Raw genomic sequence first — 25,478 nt, forward strand, 5'->3', positions numbered from 1 at the left:
ACTGACATGCAGGTTTAGAAAACCTGTTTTAAATACTGAATTGCCAAGACAGGAAAAATGTAAAAACACTTAGATATATATCATAAGAATTATGTCTGGTAAGTTACTGTAGTAGCTGGAGCACCTAGGTTAAAATGAAATGTAATTTAAATTGAATTTGGAATAAAAAGAATACATTGTACCTTTCCCTACCAGGGCTTTCTCATGAAAATAAAAACAACAAGTGCCCCCGTTTGGCTTGGTTCACATCATATGTATTCGAGCTGTTGTGGGCTTGTTTAATCCGCTTCTTACCGATCCAACACTGTTTTCCACTGTTTCAAATGACACGCAAAGTTCACTGCTAGATAGATGTATCCATTCATGTTTTGATTATTTCTTATTTTGTGTGTTTATGTAGTTACTTATTTGTTGGCCAAAGTAGTAAGTAAGTACGGGCTCCGTCGATTTAATCTAACCACCCCTTCAGCCCGGTTAGGACAACATATCTCATTTCAACGATAATACTTTCAACAACAAAATAATCCATCTAATATCATCTCATCGCCTGCGGTAGGTTTGTTAGGAAAGAGTCATCCGCTGGTTTGCCGTAAAAATCTAACTTTCATGTTACAAAAATATCCGTCAATTAAAAAACAATACAAAACAGGTCTACTAATAGGACAAAGCTTTAGGTAACAACGGTGTCTTGCCTCATTCGCATCTACAAGTTTAGAAATGGCTTTGATCAGGGTTCAATTTTTAAATTGAAGAATCTACAGTTTTTCTGTTTGTTCTACTTTGATTTTTTTTTTGGTTTACTTTACTCGATTTGTTTAATAGGTGAATTACAACATCTAATCGCGTATTTTCTGTTTTTTCGCAAAGCAATTATTTTTCGTCATGTTTGGCTTGGTTTGAAAGTTTTTGTTTTGTTAGATAAATATTCTTCTCTTTGTATTTTTGTTTGGCTACTGTTCGGTCTTACTTTTCAATAGAAATAATCTACTCGAGCTACTAGTTCTCACTACGGATTTGGATTCTTGCAAGTAATCGAATCTTAGTTAAATCTCACTGTATTTTGTTTGGTTTACTTTGTTAGGATTTTGTTTTGTTTTCGGTTATCTCATATTCGCACTAAGATGGCTGTGCCGAAAGGTGGCAAACGGGAAAAATGGGGTTTCTACTTTTTGGTGCCCGTGGGTGATGGGGTGCTCCCCGGTGGCGGTGGTTGCCCATTGCTGTTGGGTATCTCCCGGGTGACGAACCAGCAGTCCATCGGTTCCGGTTTGCCTTTCATTACCACGGGTCCGCGGTATTCGAGGTGGAACGAGGGGTCCTGGTTGACTGGCTCGCAGAGGAGTCTGTAATATAGAGAAGAGGGTTGTAGTGAGGTTATGTAGATCGTATATATGTTGATGCCTTTGAAGCTGTAAGATCGAAGATTGCTCAAAGGCGGCAGATTTTCATCATGGGTGGAAAAATACAAATTTATGACAATATGCATATTTTCTTTATAATCATCGACGGCAATTTGTACGGTTTTGCTGTGTAGTTGAGACGATCACTCATGCAAAGGACATCATTAATGAGAACTGGATATATTGCCGAAATACGAACGATTCTTGCTGGGAGAGTTTATCCATGCTGGTCAGCACTTTTTCTGCAGGTGTCTTGATCAGGGCTGGCAAATCTAATTTTCAATGAAAGATCGAACGCAATTTTTACAGAGATACTTCGGATGTAAAAACGACAATAGAGGTTTTCTTCAAAATCTCATTACTTTTTTTTGTCATGACCAGAACTGTCCATTAAAGCATATCAGTCCCACCTGGAAAAACAGCAAGCCGAGAAAAACGCTGTTGACAATTAATTTGTCAGTGGGACGGATGGGACAACATAATTTTGATATTTTTCACGATATTTTATAAACAAAACATGTACCTTTTAGTGCTCAGTTTTAAATCTCGGTAGTTTACAATCGATTCTAATGGATAACTCTTTTCTCACAAAAATCCATATGGGACTTGTTCACCCCGAACGTGATCCGCATTTAGTGGGAAATATGTTGACCACCGCCGTGGACACCCCCCAAAGCCTACAGTGCAAAAGAAGATTCCCTTCCACGATCCGAGTAAGCTATATTTGGCTTCTAATTCGAGGGGGACGACTCTATCTACGATGCAAAAAAGATTGTGTTTTGCTGTGGCTAGCTGCACGCAGGCTGAGTAGATAGAAAGAAGATTGATGACGATTCTGAAGATTTCCTGCAAAAAATTGATGAGCGATGCAAGTAGATGCGACAAATGAAAGAAGATTGTTCGAAGATTGATTCGCTAGTGTGAGATTTGTTGACCATCTAAACTTGAGATTTAGATGTGTCGCCCCCCTCGTTCTAATTGGGTTCTTTAATTTTGAAAAATGTATCGTTTTTTATACATCATCTGAAAGAACTTCGTTTTCGGAGCACAGCGATATTTTTTTCGAACCCACACACTTTCATCTCGATTTTTAAATCAAGATTTAAAGCAAAATCATAACTTCACTGTTTGACACTAAACTAACAAACTGACAGCTCGCTCCCATACAAAGTGACACCGAGGGGCGCTAATAAGGTGATTTTTGCAAATGTAATCGTACTTATTTAAAATAGTTCCAGTGTACCAAAATTGATGAAATTTTGGGTTTGGGTTCCATTTTTAATGCAGAATACGAATATGCATTTACCTCAATTCCCTTAAAGAACCCAATTGGTGACCCACTTCACATTACATCACGGAAACAACGCTGAAGAAAATTACCGATTTGGGTATTTTCTCCTGAAAATTTGGGTAGAAGTAGTTTAGAGTGTATTGTTTACACTGTATTTTTATCGCTGTCAGTTTTTCAAAAGTTGGAAAAAATGGCGTCACCCGAAAAGCAACGCTGCGAATTGATCTTACGCAAGCACCTGGAAAATCCTCAACTCTCTCATCGGGACCTCGGAATCATGCAGTCAACGGTGAGTCGTGTGATTAAACGTTATTACGAAACTCTGGGCATCGAACGGAAGGAGAAATGCGGTCAGAATGGATGTTCTATTAGTGATCAGGATCACAAGCGCGTCGTGAAAGCGTTTAAGCGGAATCCCAATGTTTCGGTCAGGGATGTGGCCAAAAACTTGAATCTGTCCAAGCCTTTCGTTCAGAGAGCCAAGGACCAGGAGGGAGTGCATACGTATAAAGTGTAGAAGGCTCCATTGTGACGAACGGCAAAATACGGCCCGGAAACTGTACACCTAGACCCTGACTAAGCCTTAAGGCTGGCACACAATGCATACGTTTTCGGGTTTTTTGACAGATAATGCAAGGGCTAACTGTCAAAAAACCCGAAAACGTATCCATTGTGCGCCGGCCTTTATTGTCTCATCATGGATGATGAGACTTACGTCAAGGCGGACTTCCGGCAGCTTCCTACTGTTCTTCACCGCCCAGCACAAGTTTGATGTTCCGGAGGAAATAAGGAAGCAGAAACTTTCAAAGTTTGCCAAGAAATAGGGGAAAAGTTGGCTTTGGCAATACCTTAACCTATTATCGTCAGGGGGGTAAACAAAGCCCTAGAGCACTCAAATTTGGCCAATAGTTGCTCTGAAACACAATGTATCCACATGCCAAAATTGAGCTCTCAAGGACGATAATAGGTTAAGGTATTGCCGAAGCCAACTTTTCCCCTAGGGGAGAATGGTATTCAACGCACCCCCTGGGCAGAACGCACCAGCTGACTTTCATTTGTGTTTTTCATGGCTTTTGCGTAACTTTTTTGTTGTCTTATCAAGCAGCACTTCTAGCATAGCACCTGAACTCAAAATCCTGCATGATAAATCCTAGAATTGGATTAAAACTTCCAAGAAAAACTAAAAATAAAATGAAAAAGTGCGTCTTACCCCGGGGGTGCGTTATGTACTGTTCTCCCCTACATGATTTGGTAAGCGATCTGCTCATGTGGCAAACAGAGTGCGCCATTTGTGACTACTGGGACTGAAAACGGGGAGATCTACCTCAATGAGTGTCTACAGAAGCGTCTGCTTCCTCTGTTAAAGCAACACGAGGGCCCTACGATCTTCTGGCTGGATCTAGCTTCGCGTCCCTATTCAAATGTTGTCCTGGAGTGGTCCGAAGCCAACGGGGTCGCTTTCGTATCCAAAGACATGAACCGTACAGAAGAAGCTGCAGCCAGACGTTGTACAGACCCTAAAGAGTTAAGTGTAAGGTGCGAGCGTACGGTTATGGTATTGAAGTTTAATGAAATAAATATGCCAAAAGCTTACTAATGGGTTATTTTTTATTGTCTGAAAGTTTGAAAAGGATTGGTCAACTAAGTAATTTTCTATAGCGTTTTTTCCGTGATGCAATTTGATGTGGGACACCTTTTAAATTAGTGTTCTCTGGACTTCCTTAAAGATAGTAGAGTAAAATTAATTTGTTTGTCTTGATTAACTATTATACATAATTGTTAATACATACTAACAAAACCATACGAAAATCAGTCGTCCAAACCTATGAGATGAACCAGCCTACGGCTTCAAGATGACCAGGTATTATTCTGAAGATTTACAGCTGTTCATCAATTCAAATCTCGTCTCATAGGATTTTTTTTTATTCTACCGGGTTGCTCAAAAATAATTCGAAAAAACATTCACGATATCAAAGATCTTAAGAAAGTGCTCTGGATATTTTTGAACTGTGAAACCTTTCAAATTATGTCTTTGGAATGTTCTGCCATGACACCGGGTTGCTCAGATATTATTCCAAAAAGCATCAGGATGTCTAAGATCTTAAGAACGTCCTCAAGATATTTTCTCAAATCTTAAGGATGAACAACGAGGAACAGGTATTATGAAGATGAAGATTTAGGAGTGTCCAACAATTCAAGTCACGTTTCTCATATATATCTTTTCTGACACCAGGTTGCTCAGAAATTATTTCAAGTACCTTCAGGATATCAGTAATTCGTTCAGTAATTCGAATCACGTCACACACATCGGTAAAAGAAGCTTTTTCCTTGCATCTTATACGACAAACACAACAAGAAATGGTCATGTTCTCAAGTCATTAACGAAAGAGAAAGTCGACGAAGAGAATCGATCAATGTTACTTAGGACCTAATGGGGATATCCTGCCGGCCGAAGGGATCGAAGGTGCTAAATCCTGCAGTATATCTTCGCCACCTTCAAAAAGCGCAGTACAGCTGCTTGAGTTGAGGGCACGTCTGCTAGCGTGTTCCGTACGCTGGCAGGCAGACCGTGGAGGCAACGAAGATGCTCGAATTGTGGACATATGCATAACAAGTGCTCCACCTTCGAAGGAATATGGCAGAATGCACAGGTCTTCCTGAAGGGTCCTCCGCTGAAATCCCGTGAGATTAGGGAGTGTCCTGTCTGGAGTCTGGAAAAAATCCTCTTGTCTCGCAGGTTTGCAAGGTCCGTCCACTTTCCGATGTCGCCTTTAATTTTTCTAATAAACGGAAGTCTGGCACTGGACCATTCCGTTGCCCACGCTGTCCGCACTGTGCAAGTGATCCATCTCTTCACGTCCTGCAACGACACCTTGTGCGAGTACTGAGAACCAGATGGGCCTGACCAGACTAGGTTGTCCGCCTCGATGTTCCCTGGGATCCCACAGTGTCCAGGAATCCATGCGTAGGTAAAGTTTGGTGGCGCAACCTTCAGGATGCCCTGGATCCAGGGGTGGACCAGAACCTCCGACGAAAGGGTCTGAATAAAACTAAGGTTGTCCGTGTCCGGAGAAACTCGAAAACTGCTTACGGACGAAGTCGATGGGTTTGCTAGCCGTTGAAAGGTCACCTCGTACTTGGAAATCGCAGAGAGGTCAGCGAAGCAGTATTGGGAAAATACAAAAAAAAAAAATTAAATCTCACCAATGCTCAAGACCACGCTTGACTTTCGTACACAAAAATCATCAAACAAACAACTGCGGTTGATACTACAAGCTGTGATATCGCAACTCAGAATATCAAGCTAACAAAACACACCAGCTGCAAATCTCACCAAACTGTGGTGAGATTGAGTTTCATGATTTCTACTTTACACCCGAACGCAACCGAAACTTCCATAACGGCTGGCAGCAGTCACTTCATGTCTGTCATCGGTGAAGAGTAAAAAGAGATAGCAAGCTATACTTTCTCTTCCGAAGAAAACGATGTGCAACGGAATCATTTTTGTGTCGAGTCAACTCTCAGCTTGATTTTTGCACGTTGTGAATAGTCTTGCAATATCAAATGAGCTTCTTAAATCAATTGAAACATGAAATTTCGTTCCAATATCACGCGTGCTATTGAGGGCGTATGAGAGCGGAAAAAATCATTTGTTTGATAAGTTCGCCAACACTGCAGCGAAGTAGTAGCCAAGCTTATCGGCAACGGTTGCGGGGTCGGAGACTGCAGCGCCGTCTACCTGTATATGCAGTGTGGCCGTACGGCGCTTGCCACTGAGGGCGTTGACCTTACCCCAGAGCTCCGCCGAAGACTGTCAGGCATTTATGCTTTCGAGTAAGTCCGTCCAACTGGATCGTTTGGCATCTCGGACCAATCGGCGACACTGGTTGTGCCGATCTCGATAGGTACAGAGCGCGTTATCCCTATCCGGATCATCGATCGGAAGCCGTTTGACTCGTCGAAGGGCTTTTCGTCGGGCCTTGACTGCCTTCTTCGTTTCCTCGTTCCACCATATGAAGGCTTTACGCCCCGGAATGCTGCTGGTTTACGGGATGGTTGCTGACGCAGCTGCGTTTATTGCTTCAGTGAGATTCTCGATGCTGTCAGGGTTACGTTGTTGAAGGAGCGACACCGGGGGAAGTCTGGAAGAGTATCGGGACAGATAGGAGCTCATCAACCCATTCCCCGAAGGATTACGAGGGAATCGAAACCACCGCCACAACGACCGAAGTCACTAGAACGTTACCGGGTAACACATCCTTCGCTTCCGTTGGGACATTTCTGCCTAGGATGGGTGGAACGCCTCCACCTGCCTTTGGTGGGGCTCTGTCTCATTCGGTATACGAAATCGACCTTTCGTCCGTTTCGCAGCACTACGATGCATCGAGTATGTTCGATATTAGCACCCGATATTATCACAGTATGTTTGTTTTGATTCGCTATGAAAGTTTGACCGATAAAATGAGGGGTTCGTGGATTTTCCTATGTTCCGGGTGCATCGATTAGCTTGGGACCGAAGAGAGTACCAGAGCTGAGCCAAAAAGTTGAGCACGTTTCTTCGGGACCTTCTGGTCTTAGAGTTACCTTTATGATATTAGTCTACCCGACGACCAGAGCAGCAGCCATCACCGTGACGAAACTGGGTCCTCTGGTTTGTACAGCTCGTACCCCTTACCGGCTTTGCCATAGCCGATAAAGTTCCTGTTGTAATGGAACATCAACGGTTTCTTGCATCATTTGGCGGATTTGGAGCTGCTATGTCAAGCCAATTTTCCCTCGGTGATAGCACTCCAGGAAGTCAACAAGGTAACAGTTGAGCAGATAAACCGTTAGGGCGGTAGATACTGCTGGACAGTTAAACGTGGGAACAATTTCCGACACTCCGTCGCCATCGGGGTTCTGAAGGAGGTCCCTTTTCGGTTTATCGACCTTGACTCAGAGCTTCCCATTTTGAGAGTTTGCTTGGAAGAACCAGCCAACACCGCAATAGCCTGCGCATACCTGCCTTGCGGGAGATTAGCAAACTTCAACGGTCAAATCGACAGCATCTTCGATAACCTATACCTGAACCGCGTATATTTTTAGGAGACTTGAACGCGCCCCACTCTAGCTGGGGGTGCCCCCGGTTCGACTCGAGAGGTTCCACACTGGTAGACAAGTTCGAAAGGGAAGATATGATCATCCTTAATGACGGATCGCCGACCTTTTTCAATGGACAGCACACCACGGCGATCGATGTAACTGCTGTTAGTCGTTCCCTCTCTGGAAGAATGCAGTGGAGCGTCAATCCGGACCTCTACGGTAGCGATCATTACCACTGGCGTGCACAGGGTGGGACTATAGTCGCTATATTCATAGTCTGGCGGATAGAATTTCGATCCATTAAAAAGCGGAACCAATTCAATATACTGTAGACCAACAATTGAAAAGGTCCTATCAACTTTTATAAACAAAACGTTGATTATTCTTTCCTCGACAATCGAACGCAAATTACCGGCATCATCGGATAGCGGAAACTTTCTTCAACCCAAAGATTGTGTTAGTTTGCGTAGACGAGCCTTGAATCACGAGAAAACGGTTTCTGAAGTTTTGTTCGCAATAGCTGATGTGCTCTTTTCTGTTGTTAGTCGTGATTTGCTCGATTGGTTCCGCTATTTGACAGCTCAATTGGTTCCCGAGATTCTATCCGCCAGACTATGAATATAGCGACTATAGGTGGGACAGGGTGTTGCAATTGCCCCCCTCCCCCTTTTAAAAATAAGATTTTTATTTTCACATTTACAAAATTAGAATATAAAATAACTTGATATCTTGATAACTTGATTTGAAGGCAAGGTTTATTCATTTTTCTGATGCATAATTTGCATCGTTCTGATGAATGCAAGCTTAATTGAAAATTTATGGTGCATGAAGAGGCAAAGCCAGAAAATTGCACCACAAAGGTGCATGGTGAAACAAACTTCACTGAAAATTTTTGGTGCAACGTTCTGGTGAATGGAGGACCAAATATTAATTGCTCTGATAAATGAAATGAACAGAACATTTCTGGTGGAAAACTTGCACTGGTCTGGTAAATGAAGATACAAGCTTTATTTAAAATTAAGCTTTATTGAAAATTTCTGGTGGAAAATCTACACTGTTCAGGTGAACGGATAGGCAAGCTTTTCGGAAATTTTTTGTTGAATAGAGAAACAAATTTTAATAATAATTTCTGGTGTAAAATTTGCACCATTCAGATGATTGGAGGGAAGTTGCGTTACTGAAAATTTATGATGAACAATCTGAAAATTGGGGCAAGCTTTATTTGGTGGGAAACCTGCAACATTCTGATGATAGGAGAAGCCAGCTATATTGAAAATGTCTGGTAGAAAATGGAAAAAAGAAATCTGCGCGAATCAGAAAACTGGAGAAGCAATTTTCATTGAACATTAACGGTGGAAAATTTACACCATTCTGGTCAATTGAAAATTTCTGGTCTAAAATTACCTGGGGGCAAGTTTGTATTGAAAATGTCTGGTGTAAGATTTGTAACAATCTGCTTCATGGAGGGGCAAGCTGAATTGAAAATTCCTGATGTAAAAATTGCACAGTTCTGGTGAATGTAGAGGCAAGCTTTATTAAACATTTCTGGTAAAAAAAACTACAACGTTTTGGTGAATGGACGGACAACTTAAACTTGACTTCCGAGAAGAAACTCAAGGGTTTTGAATTCTGAGGACTGTTCTAAAAGAAAAGATTTCCGAGGATGATTCCATGATTATTCTGCGAATAATTTCTAGTGAATCTTGCAGATAGTTCCAAGATAATTTCGAGAAGAATACCGAGAGAATTAATTTTTGAATGAAATTCCAAAGGGATGTTGAGTAAAATTCCGAGGAAATTCCGAGGATAATTTCCAGCTCATTCTGGGAAGAATTTCTGGAGAATACAGAGGAAATTCTTCTGAAACTTTAGGGAAATTTCAGTTCCAAGGTGCTCTGAGAAAAAAAAAGTTCTAAAATATTCCGAGAAGAACCTCAAGGATATTGCATTTTTAGGACAGTTCCAAAATATTTCTGGGGAGAATTCAAAGAAAATTCTGCGGATAATTTCTAGTGCATTCTTGTAGATAGTTCAAAGATGATTTCGAAAAGAATTACGAGAAAATAAAATTTTGAGTGAAATTCCAAAGGGATTTTGAGGAAAATTTCTAGGGAGTACCGATAAGCTCATTCCGGGAATAATTTCTGGATAATACTGAGGAAATTCTTCTGAAACTCTAAGGGAACTTCAGTTCCAAGGTGTTCTGACTAAAAGTCAAGAAGAGTTCTAAAAATAATTCCATAGGACTTCTAAGAAGAATTTCAATAGAGCTCATAGAGTTCTAAAAATTTTGAAAAAAAACCCTTTGTATCATCTTTAAAACATGTTGAATGTTCGGCATCAGCTCCTGTCACCCCGACTGGCGGTCCTTTGGGACAGGGTTGACATGCTCAATCCTTCGCACAAGTCGTTATTCCGTTAACAATCCTGTACTCGCTTGTCAAAATAGTTTTTTGCGCTTTTGTTCCAATCGTTACATATTTTTTAAACCTTTATAATAATCCTATTAGTCTTGGAATTTAGGTCAAAATTTGAAAAAAAATAGAACTACAATTTTCGCTAAAAATGACCAAGGTAAACGTACTCGCAACGGTAATAGTAAAGTGTAACTACAACAGCATATAAGGGCTTTTGTAAGCCTTGAAATAGTCAAATATAACTGTAACGATGCCTTCAAAATATACAAAAACGTACTGCACAAAATTTCAGAAAGGTTACTGATTAAAAGATGATGCCAGTATCTTGAAGAATATATTTTCTTTGGTTCATATATTTATCCTGTAAAGAAGAGCAAAACATTATTACAACGATTCCTACAGGGTTCAGAAATTGAAAGAAAGCGACCGAGTTGCTGGGCAAACACAATCGCAGTGATGCTCATGTTGGTAGTATGGAAGCGTGGTAAAAATTCAAAACCATGAAGGGTATCGACGAAGAATTGGACCACCAAGAAACAGCCAGTACACAAGTAACCGTATTCAAAATGACATGATTACGTCGTTGCACAATGTAGTGTTGCGGAACATGGCGAAACCTTGCGAGGAAAACCAGTGGCAATAATTGCAGATGAGACAAGCGATTGTGGCCACCACGAGCAGTTGGTGATTGTCACCAGGTATATTCATAATGATGGGATTAAATTGCCAGTTCCATTGGCTGTCTGAAAGCAGTTTGCATTGAAGAAGATGAACCACCACCGGAGCAAAAAATAAATAAAATTAGCTAAATTGAACAGTAGGGAACCAGTGGTGGGTGGACAGCACCATCCATCACGCACTTTGGAGTACTCCGCATCCCCAGATTAAATGCACCATAGAAAAAAAATTGCCTCTCCGTAACAAGATTCCTGTGCACGCTAGTGATCATTACCCGGTTCATGTGCAACTCTTTGTCGCTGTGGTGCAACGCTCAGCAACGCGGAGACCTCGGTGGCGCTACACAGCAAAAAAAAAAAAATGTAATATAGATCAACGTAATTCAAGCCGATGTATTAAATATTGATGTAATAGCAAAAGCAGATACAGTATTACATCAATCGATGTAATTTTGTTCGCAAAATCGATGTACATCGTACAACGTAATATTACACAACCGGCGGAATGACCTCTGTGCAGCTGTTTGGATGTAATATTCAACAACTTTTTTTTTCTGTGTATGACGAAGCCGATTGGGAGAGTTACGGTGAAACGATGCACCCATGCATGTTATTCAAAAAAGAAATGAACTATCAGCTGATTGACAGCTCTCCCGTGAGTGCACTCACACAAAGACACTCTCTACAATACGAGAGAGAATGGATGCGTGCTTTCATAGTTTAATCCTCTCTTGGTGCTTACCGAATCGAGGATAAGGATTTAATCCAGATTTTCTAAAATCCGGATTAAAACGCGTATTGTTCTCGATGGAGCTGTAAGCTTTAGGGATTTTTACGTCCGTGGTGGTGCGATATGTGGGAGCGTGTTAGTTCACGGCGAATGAGAACGACTCAAATTTGAGTTTAGTTCACTCATAATCGCCAAAAGTGCAGGAACTCAGCGATGAGTTAATTTGCCTCATGTTTTCCCAGGTTTTTCCAGGATTTTCCAGGGAAAAATTCCCGAATTTGAGAAAAGTAAAGATTGGATTCACTCAGTCTATTGGTACTACTTCGAGACTGAATAAAATTTTCGTCAATTTCCTCATTTTACGGCAGATTTTTTAGGTTTTCCACAGGAAACCATGGGACAAATTTTACTCATCGCTGAGTTCCTGCACTTTTGGCGATTATGAGTGAACTAAACTCAAATTTGGGTCGTTCTCATTCGCCGTGTTAATATCCGAGGAAAATCCATAGCAAATCGAGGTCAAACTAAAGCCCTATAGTAAAAGTATGGACCGCTTTGCTCGATTGGAACAGCTTTTTTTCAGTTTTGTGGTGACAATCGTCTATACTTTAACTAGAGGGCTTTAGTTCAAACTCATTTTGAAAGATCTACTTCCATACATTTTTTAGGTTAGTCACAGGAAAATTATAAACGAGTCTACACGGTGTTGCTTCCGCTAGTGTGCGTGCGTGAAACGTATCTAATTTCTATGAAATAAAGAAAACCAGTCCGTTTACGTGGTTTGTTTACGTACAGCATAAAACGGAAGAGGAAAAACAAATAGATTTTGCGCTCATGCATAGTGGGTAGGAATGCGGTTAGCGCGATTTTAGTACATTGCGCGTTTGGCACTGTGCCGCTGTCATTTTGTGCAGCCCTTAAAGTGTTTCCTTGTTAGAGTCCATTTTTCTATTACACTTCACAATTTCTAAAGAGCCTGAATTTATAAAGAGACGATATGTCAAAATTGGAACAATCGATTGTCTGTCAAAGTCATAGGAAAAGTCATTCCAATCGAGCAGAAGACCTGTCAAATGGATAAGATGTCGCCTTTTTGTAAATTCAGGCTCTTTAACAATTTCAATTTCTCCTTATTATTTTGGGAATCACCTTAAGCATAGAATGAATATTTTACTCAAATATGAGTATATTTTTTACTCATATATGAATAAATGTCACTCAAATATGAGTGACATTTACTCATATTTGATAAACATTTACTCAATCTTGGAGTGACTTACGCTTTTGCAAATTTAAGTGAACGGCATTCAAATATGAGTCAGCCTCATTTTCCGTGTATTTTGTTTTGACGGGAGGATTGACTGCACGCTATTTCGAAACAACCCAAATTTGAGTAGGATCTACTCATATCCGTCAGAAGTAGGGCTACCCTAAATTAAGCAAACAAAGTTGGAACTGACAAGATGACAATTGAAAAACATCGTTCGGATTCAGGTCGATGTCCTACATTCGTCATCATGTTAGTTTAAACTTTGTTTAAATTTGGGGTACCCTACTTTCCAAGTAACATGGCAAGATTTATAGAGGTTTTATAGCATTCTACAAGTCTTAATCGTGGTCTACAGAACCATCATAAAACCAAAATTGTTACTTGGGTTATGACGAATATGAATAGATCCTTCTCAAATTTGGGTTGTTTGGAAACAGCGTGTGTACCATTTGCCATTTGCAAAGGTTAACATTTTGCCTAAGGGATTTTTCAGTGGAGTGAAAGAATAAGAAACGATCTGCTATGTTTATCGAAATTCGGCATTTGCTTATGGGGTCTTCCTTACTTGCTTTCCATGCTCGGTAATGGTTTGTATGAATAAATATATCCTTCACTGTGCTATCTGGAGGTTCGGATTCTGACCCCTCCCTTTCCCGCTCCCAGGAACAGCAGAAAATGGAACAACATACGCCCTCCAGTTAGTGTCAAAAACACAATGAAGGATACATTTATTCATACAAGCAGGCCGCCATTACCGAGCATGGAAAGCTAGATAGGAGTGAGCAGTTGCAAAGTCGTCGTCAACGCGAATGGTTTCATCAATACCAAAACAAAGAGATCAAATAAAGTTTGTAGGCCATAATTAGGAACACGTCTTCAAATTACGTTCCGTATGTTCGGTCCATAGTTATGTTATGAAGCGCTAAAAGCGTTAAATCATCTAAATTTTCAATAATAGTGAAAAGTGTGATATTGATTTACTAGCCTAGCATGTTCCAAAAGGTAAGTCCCTTCAATTCATGAAATTATCAGGTTTGTTGATGACCACCGAAGTGTAGATTTTTGTTAGTGGAATAATACGGCGATATTAGGCAATTCATTTATGCATTACAATTTCACAGCAGATGTGGTACTAGTTTTTCACTACTATTGTGTATTATTGCTGAATGAATGAGTTATTTGTCTGATAGGCCAAAGTGAGAGGCTAGGCTGACATTACATCCCGTAACCCTACACGCGAGAACGATTGGCTTACTACGAGTTGAAAAATACGCGGAAAACGCACGAAATCAGCGACAACGAAAACAAAACCAGCTGTTCGCGGGCAGAGCCTACTACCAACCGTTGGAAACTAACGATTTTCAATTGGCTCACTACTTGACTAGCCTATTGGTCCCAAGTACATCTAAAGAGTACCCCATTCTAGTCAAAATTCTAGTACTACACAATGCTGGTTTTTTATTTACTTGAAAGTTTGACCAATAAAATGAGGGGTTCGTGAATTTTTCCATGTTTCGAGGGGTGAATCGATTAGTTGGGACCGAAGAGAGTACCAGAGCTGAGCCAAATAGTTGATCACGTTTCTTCAGGACCTTCTGGCCATTGAGTTACCTCCAGGCATGGAAAATCATTTGCATTCATTTACATTCATTTGCCTTTGACTTTTTTCTTCAACAGCATTCCGCAAAATGATGTATATAGCTTTTGTAGGTTTTGGTATTAGCTACAACTTTTGTTAACAAGTCAAATCCGTATATCTTATGCATGACGAACCAGAGCGAACAGAAGCCACTGCTGTTTTTCAGTGAATGTATTTTACATTCACTGAAAAACAGTAACAAGTTCTGTCCGCTCTAGTTCGTGATGTATAAGAGATACATATTTAAGTTATGAGTAAAAGTTGGAGTTAATAACAAAACCTACAAAACCTTTACACATCATTTTGCGGAATGCTGTTGACGAAAAAAGTTAGAAGCAAATGAATGTATAAAATGAATGCAAATGATTTTCCATGCCTGGTTACTTCTATGCCTTAAATCCGTGTTCGGGAACCTCACTTTACTATTTATCACGAGAACAAGAGAGGGTATTGTAAAATACACAATTTTCGCCCTTAAGGATCCCAAAATTACGTTTTACTTATAGAAGAATATGTGTTTTATTTGAAAAAGCTCATCGTACGATTTGGACTCAGATCCCTTGCGCCAGCTCTAAATGACAACGAAAAAAGCTCAATTTTTGATATGTTACTTGATTAATCCCAATAATAATGTTCCACATAGGAAAACCTCATCCTACTGTAATGCTCAAGAACCAGTTACCATCGATAACTTTGTTGATACTAAGGTCGAATTGAATTGATTCTTTGGCATAAATAGCAAAACCGCCAATGTGTCTAGAATCTGATAAACATGCAGCAACATTATATCCCGGAGCTTGTTTGGTTTCAGGCAATCTTACAGTTCGAATTATTTTTTAGAGCTTTGAAACCATTTATGAGTTTCTACGGTAATCTGGGCCTTAAAACATCTGTATACAATATTGGTGCACTGAAAACGAAACTTACTCAGAGAGTAAGCTTTTACAAATTAAAAGTGACTCACTCTCTGAGTAAGATTCATTTTCAGTGTAGGTCACGACCACATGGAAGCGGTTCGCAATCGACAAAAGTTTGAGAACCGCTGCCCAATGTTTCAATGTTCACCAAAACCAAAATGTAAATGTAACATACATAACTAACCATTCTTCGTAGAATCCTTGAAAAAGATGTCATAGAACACCAATCGAAAGCAATCCATAAGTTTCGTTGACTGTGATGACTTAGAAACATCGCATCTCGAATTTCACCAACCCATCGCATTAAACATATTCTACCTCACCCTTATATTTACCATGCACACAGTTTAAAGTAGGTAATACCTAATCACTCAACTGTGTGCGAAATCAAAAACACCCCACGCTTCCGTGAGTTTGAAGGCAGCCCTCCAATTCGCTGCCTACGATGAAAGCGAATTCGAATAACAAACCCCAAACTTTCCCCCCCCCCCTCCTGTCGTCCGGTTGAGGTTGGTCAAATCCCCCAGGGGATTACGCGCTGCCGTGTTTTTTTCTTCCTTCCTACCTAGGTATTCCTGTATGTTTTCACTTCCCATTCAGCTGCCGAATCGCCAATATTGGAAATGGAAGCCCGACAAGGTAAACTTTTGAACCATCGTCGGAGCCCCTACCGCCCGCGTGATGGGTACCTTTTTTTCGTTCGTGTCCTCTTCTTGCCAGGGCCTCTTGCAGTGCAATATTATTTGTTTGGAAACCATTTCACAGTAAAAGCTAAAGCAAAACTCAAATACAGAAGCCCCCCCACCCCCACCCCCCCTCTCTGGTTTTCCGTTCAACGCAAAGTTTTGAATCGTCCCTCGTGGGTGGCGAGGAAGAGCGGAATCGATAACCTACTGCTGATGGTGCTGGCTCTGTCTGCTTAACTACTGCTCCTACCTGTGACGTATCACCAAGTACCTCCTCAAGTGCGCCTCGGGGAAAGGTAATTAAAATTCCGCTTTCAGTGCCTTAGTCCGAACGACGACGACAGTCAACTTTTCCGTTCGATCCAGAACGGACATAGGAAGTTCTTGCTTTCGGATCTCTAATTGAAAGTTACGTTTGTTTGTTGGTGCATGGCTTCCGGGAAGCTAATTAACGGAAGCTGCAATTGCTAAAAGTTGTCCTTGGCTGTTTCCCCGAATAATGGAGTATGTTTTCGATGTGTTTTTCGAGGAATCGTTGCTGACGTTGGAGCGCAGTGGGCTGAAGAGCCGCAGCGGTCGGAGGGACGTGATTGACCACTTGAATTCCGTCATTTCCGGATGTATTGAGGGTCGGAAGACGGCCACTGCTCAGCTGGCGGTCAGTTTGGCGGTCAAGTCGGCCATCGACTACCACCGGAAGATGAGGGACGACAACTATCGGGTGTGCATGATGGGGAAGTATCACAATGTGCTGTACATTGCGTTGCGGGTCGCGTGGGACTGGAGTCTGGAGGATTCGGTAGTGATTCGGCTGCTGCTGGGTGAGACCAAGGAACGGGGATTAAAGTGAAGTCCTATTGACGGTTAATTCAATTATAGAGGAGATCTACGGTTGTGAGAAGACGTACGAGAGACTGTTTTTGGGAGCACTGTTCGGTTCGAATGCACCGCATTTCATTTCCGGGTGGAAGAGTGACTTCAAGGATCAGGACGAGAATCTGCGGGCGATGGTGTTCTTCCTGTATCATGCCGGCCAGACGAGGTTGAGTCTTCCGAGCTATTCGTACGCTTACCATGACCTAGTGCCAACGAAGTGAGTGCTACAATTCGGAGTTTTGTAGAGTTAACGAAAACAATCAAGTGTTTCAAATACCTGGTTTGAATCGGACGTTTCGCTTAAGAGTTGGCTAATTATAATCCCCTTCAAGCCAACTACAATCTTCAGCCAACTTTTTCATTTTGAACTTATCTACAATCATCTACTTGTAATTCATTCTAAGAAGCATAACGGTGAAAACGTCTGTCAAAAATAACCGCTTCCTTCTGAATCACCTGCAGATTCATCGACATCCCAATCGAATCGTGTGGAAAAGCAGCCCCGTTGCGTGTTGCCATTCAGGCATCAGCTCCTGACATCCTTACGATTCTCCTGCGGTAATGAGCTATCTTTCAATAAAAGCACGACCTAACGGCATTCCATTCCAGTCACGGTGCCAATCCCGATCCGGACGACGGTGGAGCATCCCCCATCATCAGTCTTCTGGATAAGCTCCGCGAATACGAGAACCGATCGTACCCCTACCAGCTGGTGTCCTGCCTCAAGCTTCTGCTCCGCTGTATCGTCATGATCGAACTGCCGTACAAACCGGCTCTCTTCCACGTTCGCAAGGAAATGTTCCAAATCAAGTACGGCCTGCTGCTGCAGGACCAGCTCATCCCGCAGGACCAACTGTTCGGAGTGCCTAGCCTGAAATCCATTTGCCGCTGTCACGTACGGAATCAGCTGCGAAACAACTTTCAACTACCGCGCGGAATCAACCGCCTTAATGTGCCTCGGAAAATCATGAAATATATCGATTTGTTGGATTGATTGCGGACCACTTACTTGTATGTCGTTTCACTGATGTTGATCCGCCCGGGGATGCCGGTCGTTTCCGTGCGACTCGTCAGGTTGACCGTGTTGCCAAATAGGCAGTACCGGGGCATCCGGTTGCCGATGACTCCGGTGACGACCTCGCCCGAGTGGATTCCGATGGTGATTTGCTGTGAGGGATGGAGATTTTTTTTGGAGAATAAGGGAATTATGAAATGATTGCGGAATATTGGATGGGATTTCGGTATGAAGAATTGCAGAGAAATGGAATTCAAGGGAAACTTCCTTTCAAAGTTGTTGAAGGATTTCCTCTAGAATTCCGGATGAATTTCTCTAGAATTGCAGGAGGAGCTCTATTGACAATTCTGGTAGGAATTTCTATCAGCGTTCTGGTAGAAATCCTACAGGAATTCTGGGGGGATTCCTTCTGGAGCTCTAGAAGATTTTTGAGTTGTGAAAAAATTCTCTTTCGGGCCCTTTAAGAATTAGCCTTTGATTTTTTGGTGAATTTCTTTTTGAATTGCTCGGAGTTCCTGTTGGAAGTCTGATAGAGCTCCTCTAGGGATTAGGACAGAATCCCTATCAGAATTCAAAATAAACTTCTCTTGGAATTTCGGAGAAATTCCCTTCCATGGTATGGAGAAATTTCTTCCGTTGTTCTGGAGCAATGCTTTTAGGAAATAACTAGGATCTATTTTTGGTAAAATTTGAATAAAATTATGATCAAATTCTTAAATCATTGCTCCCGGACCTCTAAAAAAATTCTGGTTTTCCTGAGGCATTATTCTCCAAACTTTCAAGTAATAGCTATCAAAATTATGGAGAAATTTCTGGATTTCTTGAGGGATTATTCCCCAAACTTTCGAGGAATGCCTCCAAAAATTGCGGAGAAATTTCATTCGGAATCTTGCATGAACTCTTTTTGAAATTCTGGTGGAGTTTTTACAGGAATTCAAAACAATGTTCCTCCGGAGTTGCGACCAACTGACGAGTCAGTTTTATTTTACCTCTCCAAATCCCATTAAACTTCACATGATTGTTCACTAGAGGCAATGAACCAAGTTTGTGCCTGAATTCTGAAAGTTTGACTAATGCCTAATTTTCCAAAATATAGTAGTTCCAGACTTAATAGCAAAACAATTAACAAATTTTAGATTTTTCCGGTCGAAGAAAACAATCTTCAAATTATAGAAAAATTCTTTCTAGGACCACTTCTAGGAATTCTGAATGAATTCCATCAAACATCTGGAGGATTTGATTCTTCCCTTAAATTCTCTCAGGACATCTGAAGAATTTACTCCGGAAGACTGCTTCATTTTCCACCGTTATTGAAACGATAGTTCCTCCAAAACTCATATCACAATTTTATACCAAATTCTTACAGGTTTCTGTCTCTGGAAGAATACCTTTTAGATCTGTGGAATTTCGAAATCGAGAATTCCGAAAAAAAATTCTGCAAAGTATTCTGTTGAATTTCCTCCCGAAATTCCGGGAAAATCCCTCTGAAACAATGTCAGCGATACATTCATGGAGGAATTCATTCCGGAATTGTAAATGATTTCTTTTTGAAATGGTGCAGGAACCTCTTTTGAAATTATGGAGAAATTGCTTTAGAAATCGTGGAGAAATTCCATTCAGAAATCAGAAGAAATTCCTTCCGGAATGCTGGAGACATTCTTTTCAGAATACTGAAGGATTTCCTCCATTGTAACGAAATTGTCTGCGAACCTCATTCCTCAATTATTGACCAATTCTATACAGGTTTCTGTCTCAGGAAAAATACCTTTTAGAACTGTTAAAAAAATTGAATACTGAATCATAACTTCCAAGAGTTATGGAAAAAATTCGCCATGAATTCTAAAAAATCATCAAGAAAGTCTTAAGGATTTCCTTCCAAAATTCTTGGAAAATCCCACTGGTATCCTGATGAAATATACTCCGGAAGTTTGGTGTTTATGTATATTGAATTGTAAAAGAATTTGCGTCAAAAATCCATTCCACAGTTCTGGAGGAATTTATTCCGGAATTGTTAAGGAATTCATAATGAAATTGAAGAAGAATTCCTCTTTCAATCCTGGAAAAAAAAATCTCCATGATTTCTTAGTGAATTCCCTTAGAAATTCTGGAGATTTTTTGCAGAATTCAGATGCAATTCATTTCGGAATGCTGGAGAAATTTCTTCCAGAATGCATAAATTATATGTATTTCATCCCAGAATCTTGGAGGAATTCCAAAAATTCAGAAGGGATCTATCCACGAATTGTGCTGGAGCTATTCTTAAAATTCTGAAAGAATTCCGTCCAGAATTGTAGAGGAACATCTTCCAAAGATTATAGATAAAAACCTCCAGGAATTGTGTAGGATTTCTTCTGTAGTTATGAAGAAATTCACTTCGGAAGATTTGAGAATTTACCTCTGGGATTGTGAAAGAATTGCGTCTGGAGTTTATTCTACAATTCCGGAGGAATTCTTTTCCAAATTTCAAACAAATTCTTCTCGCAATTGTGAAGGTATTCTTCTTGAAATTCTGGAGAGGTTTCTCTCTCTGGAAGAATGTGGTGTTCTTCTTGAAATTCTGGAGAGGTTTCTCTCTCTGGACGAATGTGCTTCCGAAGATTGGTGGATATAACTTCGGAATTGTGAAAGAATTGCGTCAGCAATACATCTATCATTTCTAGAGGAATTCATTCCGGAATGGTGAATGATTTCTTTTCGAAATGTTGCAGGAACCTCTTTTGAAATTATGGAGAAATTCCTTTAGAGATCTTGGAGAAATTCCATTCAGAAAGCAGAAGAAATTCCTTCCGGAATGCTGGAGACATTCCTTTTAGAATACTGGAGGATTTCCTGATATTTTAACGAAATGGTCTGCAAACCTCATTCCTCAATTATAGACCAAATCCATGTAGGTATCTGTCCCTGGAAGAATACCTTTTAGAACTGTAATAAAATTGAATACTGAATAATAACATCCAAGAGTTATGGAAAAAATCTGCCATGAATTCTAAAAAATCATCAAGATATTCTTAAGGACTTCCTCCCAAAATTTCTGGAAAATCTCTGATGAAATGTACTCCGGAAGTTTGGTGGATATGTCTCTGTAAAAGAATTTGCGTCAAAGATCCATTCCACAGTCCTGGACGAATTCATTCCGGAATTGTGAAGGATTTCATTTTGAAATTAAATAGGAAAACCACTTTAAATTCTGGAAAAAAAATCTCCATGGTGTCTAAAGAAATGCCCTTAGAAATCCTGGAGATTTTTTTTGCAGAATTCAGATGCAATTCCTTTCGAAATGCTGGAGAAATTCCTTCCAGAATGGATAAATTATTACCGTAAATGTATTTCAGCCCGGAATCTAGGATGAACTCTTCCAAGAATTCAGAAGGCATTTAATCCACGAATTCTGCTGGAGCTATTCTTGATTGTAGAGGAACATCTTCCAAGGATTGCGGATAAGTTCTTCCAGGAATTCTGTAGCATTTCTTCTGTAGTTATGAAGAAATTCACTCTGGAAGGTTGGAGAATTTACCTCTTGGATTGTGACAGTATTGCGTGTGGAGATCATTCCACAGTTCCGGAGGAATTCTTTTCCAAATTTCGAACAAATTCTTTTCGTAATTGTGGTGGTATTCTTCTTGAAATTCTGGAGCGATTCTCTTAGGAGTCCTTGAGAGATTCTGCTCGAAGTGTGTGAGGAATTTTATTCTGAATTCAGAATTTTGAAATTGTGCAGGAGTTTCATCCGGAATAAACTATAAGTCTTCGCGGAATCCTGGATGATTTTCCAGATAATTTCATTTTTTTCAGATAAATTTCAATCCTTTCAGTATTCTAGAGGATTAATTTTTTTCCCAAAATTGTTGTGATCATTGAAATTAGAATTCGACAGAAACGTTTCTCCAAACTGTGGAAGAATACTGGTCAGATTTGCGGTAGATGTTTGTCTGGAATTGCAAATGAGTTCTCCCCAGAGTTATCAAGGAATTCCTCTTGAACTCATGGAGAAATTTTTTTAGCAACGCTTGCAAAATTCTCCACGGGATTCTTGAGATAATCTATTCATAATCTTTGCGAAAATTCCGGAAATTGAACGAAATCCTTGAGGAATTTATTCAGAATTCTGAAAGAACTTCTCTTCAAATGATGGAGGAATTCCTTTTTGAATTTTTGCGAAATTGTCCCGGAGTTTAGTACAAACATTTTCAGAAATTCTGGATGAATTTCTTCAAATATCTGGAGGATTTCCTCTTGGAAGTTTTAGGAAATTCTCTCAGGATTTCTGGAGAATTCATTCCAGAGGTCTCGCAATTGTAACGAAATTGCCATCATAACTTGTTTCACAATTCTTTACCAATTCCTTACAGGTTTCTGTTTCCGGGAGCATAACTTTTAGAACTGGGGAATTTAGGAATCCAGGAAAATACGCCATATTCTCGTTTTTTCTCGAGCCGTATTTTCCATAAAAAAAAGTTTTTGTTTTATGGAAAATACGGTGCGAATAAAAATATGATGCATATCTTCCAAGGGTACGGAAAAATCCCCATTGAATTCTGAAGAATTTCCTCCCCAAATTCCAGGAAAATCCCTCCGAAGTTCTGAAGAAATATACTCTGGCAGTTTTGTGGATATGTCTCCGGAATTGTGAAAGAATTTGCTTTAGAAATAAATTCCACAGCTCTGAACGAAGTCTATTGGAATAATCAAGGAATTTTTTTTTGAAATTAAGGAGAAATTCGCCTTCAAATACAGGCATAATTTCCTTGGACATCCTGGAGAAATTGTATTCAGAACACAGAAGCAATTCCTTTCGGAATGTTGGAGGAATTCAGTCGGCATGCTGGAAAACCTGTTATCGTAAATTGCATTTCTTACCGGAATCTAGGAGGAACTCTTCCAGGATTTCTGAAGGAATTCAGTTATTTTTCATATTCTGGTGGAATACCTTCCAGGAGTAGTAAATCTCTCAAGGATTATGCATAAAATCGTTTTGGCCATCTGTAAGATTTCCTCTCTTGTTCTGAAGAAATGTCCTCCGGAAGTTTGGAGGCTTTACCTCTAGGATTGTGAAAGTATCGCGTCCGGAATTCATTCCAGAGTTCTGGAGTAATTTCGAAGGAATTCTTCTCCGAATTGTTAGAGAATTCCTCTCAAAATTCTGGAGGAATTCCGTAGAAATCCTAGATAGATTTTACTCGGATTGCGGGAGAAATTCAATTCTGAATTCAAAATTTCGGAATTTTGCTGGAATTCCACCTGAAATGAAACTGTAATTCTTCACGGAATCCTGAAGGATTTCTTCCAGAAATTTTGATGGTATTTTTTTCACAAATTCTTCAAGAACTATACTCTTATAGTTCTGGAGGATTATGTTAAAGAATTGTGGATGAGTTTTTTCTCAAATCCAGGAGGAATACTTCTAGCAATTATGGCAGAATTTCTCCAGATATCTTCATTCTCTCCGGAGTTCTGAAGAATTCCTATTGGATACATGGAGCAACTCTTTCCGTTATTGAAGCGAAAGTGCTTCCAAAATTCCTTCTACCAATTCCATCCGGTATTCTGGGATGAATTTCAATCCTGAATTGCCATGGAATTCGTTTGGTATTCTTTAAGGAATTGGTTTTTAAAATGAGGAAGTATTACACCTGAATTTGTGAAGGAATTTCTCGTGGAATTATGAAGGAGTGCCTTCCAAAATTCTGAAGAAATTATTGTCGAAAGTCTGCGAAATTTCTTTGCGGAGCTCTGCATTAACCTCTCTTCAAATTCTGGAAGAATTCCTTCCAGAATTGTAGAGGATTTTTTCCTATAATCCAGGAGGAATACTCCACGCTGGGAATACTGGAAGATTTTCTTTAGGATTTATGGATGATTATCTTCCAAGTTTGTGCAGAATTCTCATGGATTTTTTTTCTGGAATTTCTGGTGGAATGTGTTCTGGAAGAAATTCGTGAACGGTGGATGATTTCCTCTCGGAACATGGGTGGTTTTTTTTTAATTTCGTTTTGAAGAACTTCTCATGAATTTCAGACGAAATTTTTACCATTAGTTATGAATCGAATTTCATCATATCTCCAGAACCAAATCAGCCATCTTGTCACAGAATGGTTGATTTAACTTGTATATGACTTTTTCCCCTTACACTAAGGTTGCAGCAAATCTTCTTCAATTTTCACTAGAAAAAAAAATTGGATCAGAAATGCAATTCTGGAACAATTCCCATGAAAATCCTGAAGAAATTGTATTTAGAACACAGAAGCAATGTTGGAGAAATTCCATACGGATTCTGGAAAACCTATTATCGTAAATTGCATTTCATCCCGGAATCTAGGAGGAACTCTTCCAGAATTTCTGAAGGGATTCAGTTATTTTTCATATTCTGGTGGAATCCCTTCCAGGATCGTAGCAGAAAATCTTTCAAGGGTAATGGATAAAATCGTCCAGGCATTCTGTAAGACTTTCTCTGTTGTTCAGAAGAAATGTCCTCCGGAAGTTTGGAGGATTTTCCTCTAGAATTGTGAAAGCATTGCGTCCGGAATTCATTCCACAGTTCTGGAGTAATTTCTTCCCAAATTTGGAAGGAAATCTTCTCTGAATTATTCGAGAATTCTTCTCAAAAGTCTGGAGGAATTTCAATTGAAATCTCTTTAGATTTTACTCGGATTGCGGGAGAAAATCTATTCTGAATTCTGAATTTCGGAAATGTGCTGGAATTCCACCCGAAATGAAACTGTAAGTCTTCACGGAATCCTGGAGGATTTCTTCCAGAAATGTTGATGGTATTTTTCAGGAATTCTTCAGGAACTATACCCTTCTAGTTCTGGAGGAATTTGTTCCAGAATTGTGGATTAGTTTTTTTTCAAGTTCAGGAGGTACTTTTAGGAATTCTGGAAGAATTTCTCCAGATATCTGAATTATCTTCGGAGTTCTGAAGAATTCTAATAAATTTCTTCCTGAATTTCCAAGGAATTCGTTAGGTATTTTTTAAGGAATTTGTTCTAAAAATGTGGAAGAATTACACCTGAATTTGTGAAGGAATTTCTCGCGGAATTATGAAATAGTGCCTTCCAAAATTCTGAAGACTTTATTTTCGCAAGTCAGTGAATTTTCTTTGCGGAGCTCTGCATTAACTTCTCTTCAAATTCTGGAAGAATTCCTTCCAGAATTGTACAAGATTTTTTCCTGGAATCCAGCAGGAATACTTCACACTGGGAATACTGTAAGATTTTCTTTAGGATTTATGGATGATTATCATCCAAGTTTGTGCAGAATTCTGATGGATTTTTTTTCTGGAATTTCTGGTGGAATGTGTTCTGGAAGAAATTCGTGAACGGTGGATGATTTCCTCTCGAAACATGTTTTTTTTTTTTAATTTCGTATCTTGAAGAACTTCTCATGAATTTCAGACGAAATTTTTACCATTAGTTATGAATCGAATTTCATCAGATCTCCAGAAGCCAGTCAGCAATCTTGTCGCAGAATGGTTGATTTAA

General features: G+C 39.9%; 2 protein-coding genes across 2 annotated transcripts in view; one reads left to right on the forward strand and one right to left on the reverse strand.

Annotated features, from left to right (window-relative positions):
- Positions 1-238: 238 nt before the first annotated feature.
- Positions 239-25,478, reverse strand: part of LOC135704809 (guanylate cyclase soluble subunit beta-1-like) — a 176,147-nt gene continuing 150,907 nt past the window's right edge. Inside the window, exons 11-12 of the mRNA XM_065226325.1 lie at positions 17,995-18,152; positions 239-1,343 (exon numbers count right to left, since the gene is read on the reverse strand). Coding sequence (XP_065082397.1) covers positions 1,163-1,343; positions 17,995-18,152 — 339 coding nt within the window. The 3' untranslated portion in view covers positions 239-1,162. The remainder of the gene's footprint in view (positions 1,344-17,994; positions 18,153-25,478) is intronic.
- Positions 16,454-17,993, forward strand: LOC135704815 (uncharacterized). The gene is made up of 4 exons (XM_065226333.1): positions 16,454-16,930; positions 16,989-17,202; positions 17,448-17,543; positions 17,595-17,993. The coding sequence occupies exons 1-4, from the start codon at positions 16,609-16,611 to the stop codon at positions 17,977-17,979; spliced, it is 1,017 nt and encodes a 338-aa protein (XP_065082405.1). The 5' UTR covers positions 16,454-16,608; the 3' UTR covers positions 17,980-17,993.

The sequence above is a fragment of the Ochlerotatus camptorhynchus genome, unplaced genomic scaffold (genome assembly GCF_037179485.1).
Source record: "Ochlerotatus camptorhynchus isolate MF236.1 unplaced genomic scaffold, CSIRO-AGI_Acam_v1.1 ptg000248l, whole genome shotgun sequence".
Lineage (NCBI taxonomy): Eukaryota > Metazoa > Arthropoda > Insecta > Diptera > Culicidae > Ochlerotatus > Ochlerotatus camptorhynchus.

Bases quoted from the DNA above. Each gene is read 5' to 3' on its own strand.
- LOC135704815 (XM_065226333.1), top strand. From the start codon at position 16,609: ATGGAGTATGTTTTCGATGTGTTTTTCGAGGAATCGTTGCTGACGTTG. The intron at 16,931-16,988 runs GTGAGACCAAGG...ATTCAATTATAG, and splicing joins AGTGATTCGGCTGCTGCTGG to AGGAGATCTACGGTTGTGAG. The intron at 17,544-17,594 runs GTAATGAGCTAT...ATTCCATTCCAG, and splicing joins ATCCTTACGATTCTCCTGCG to TCACGGTGCCAATCCCGATC.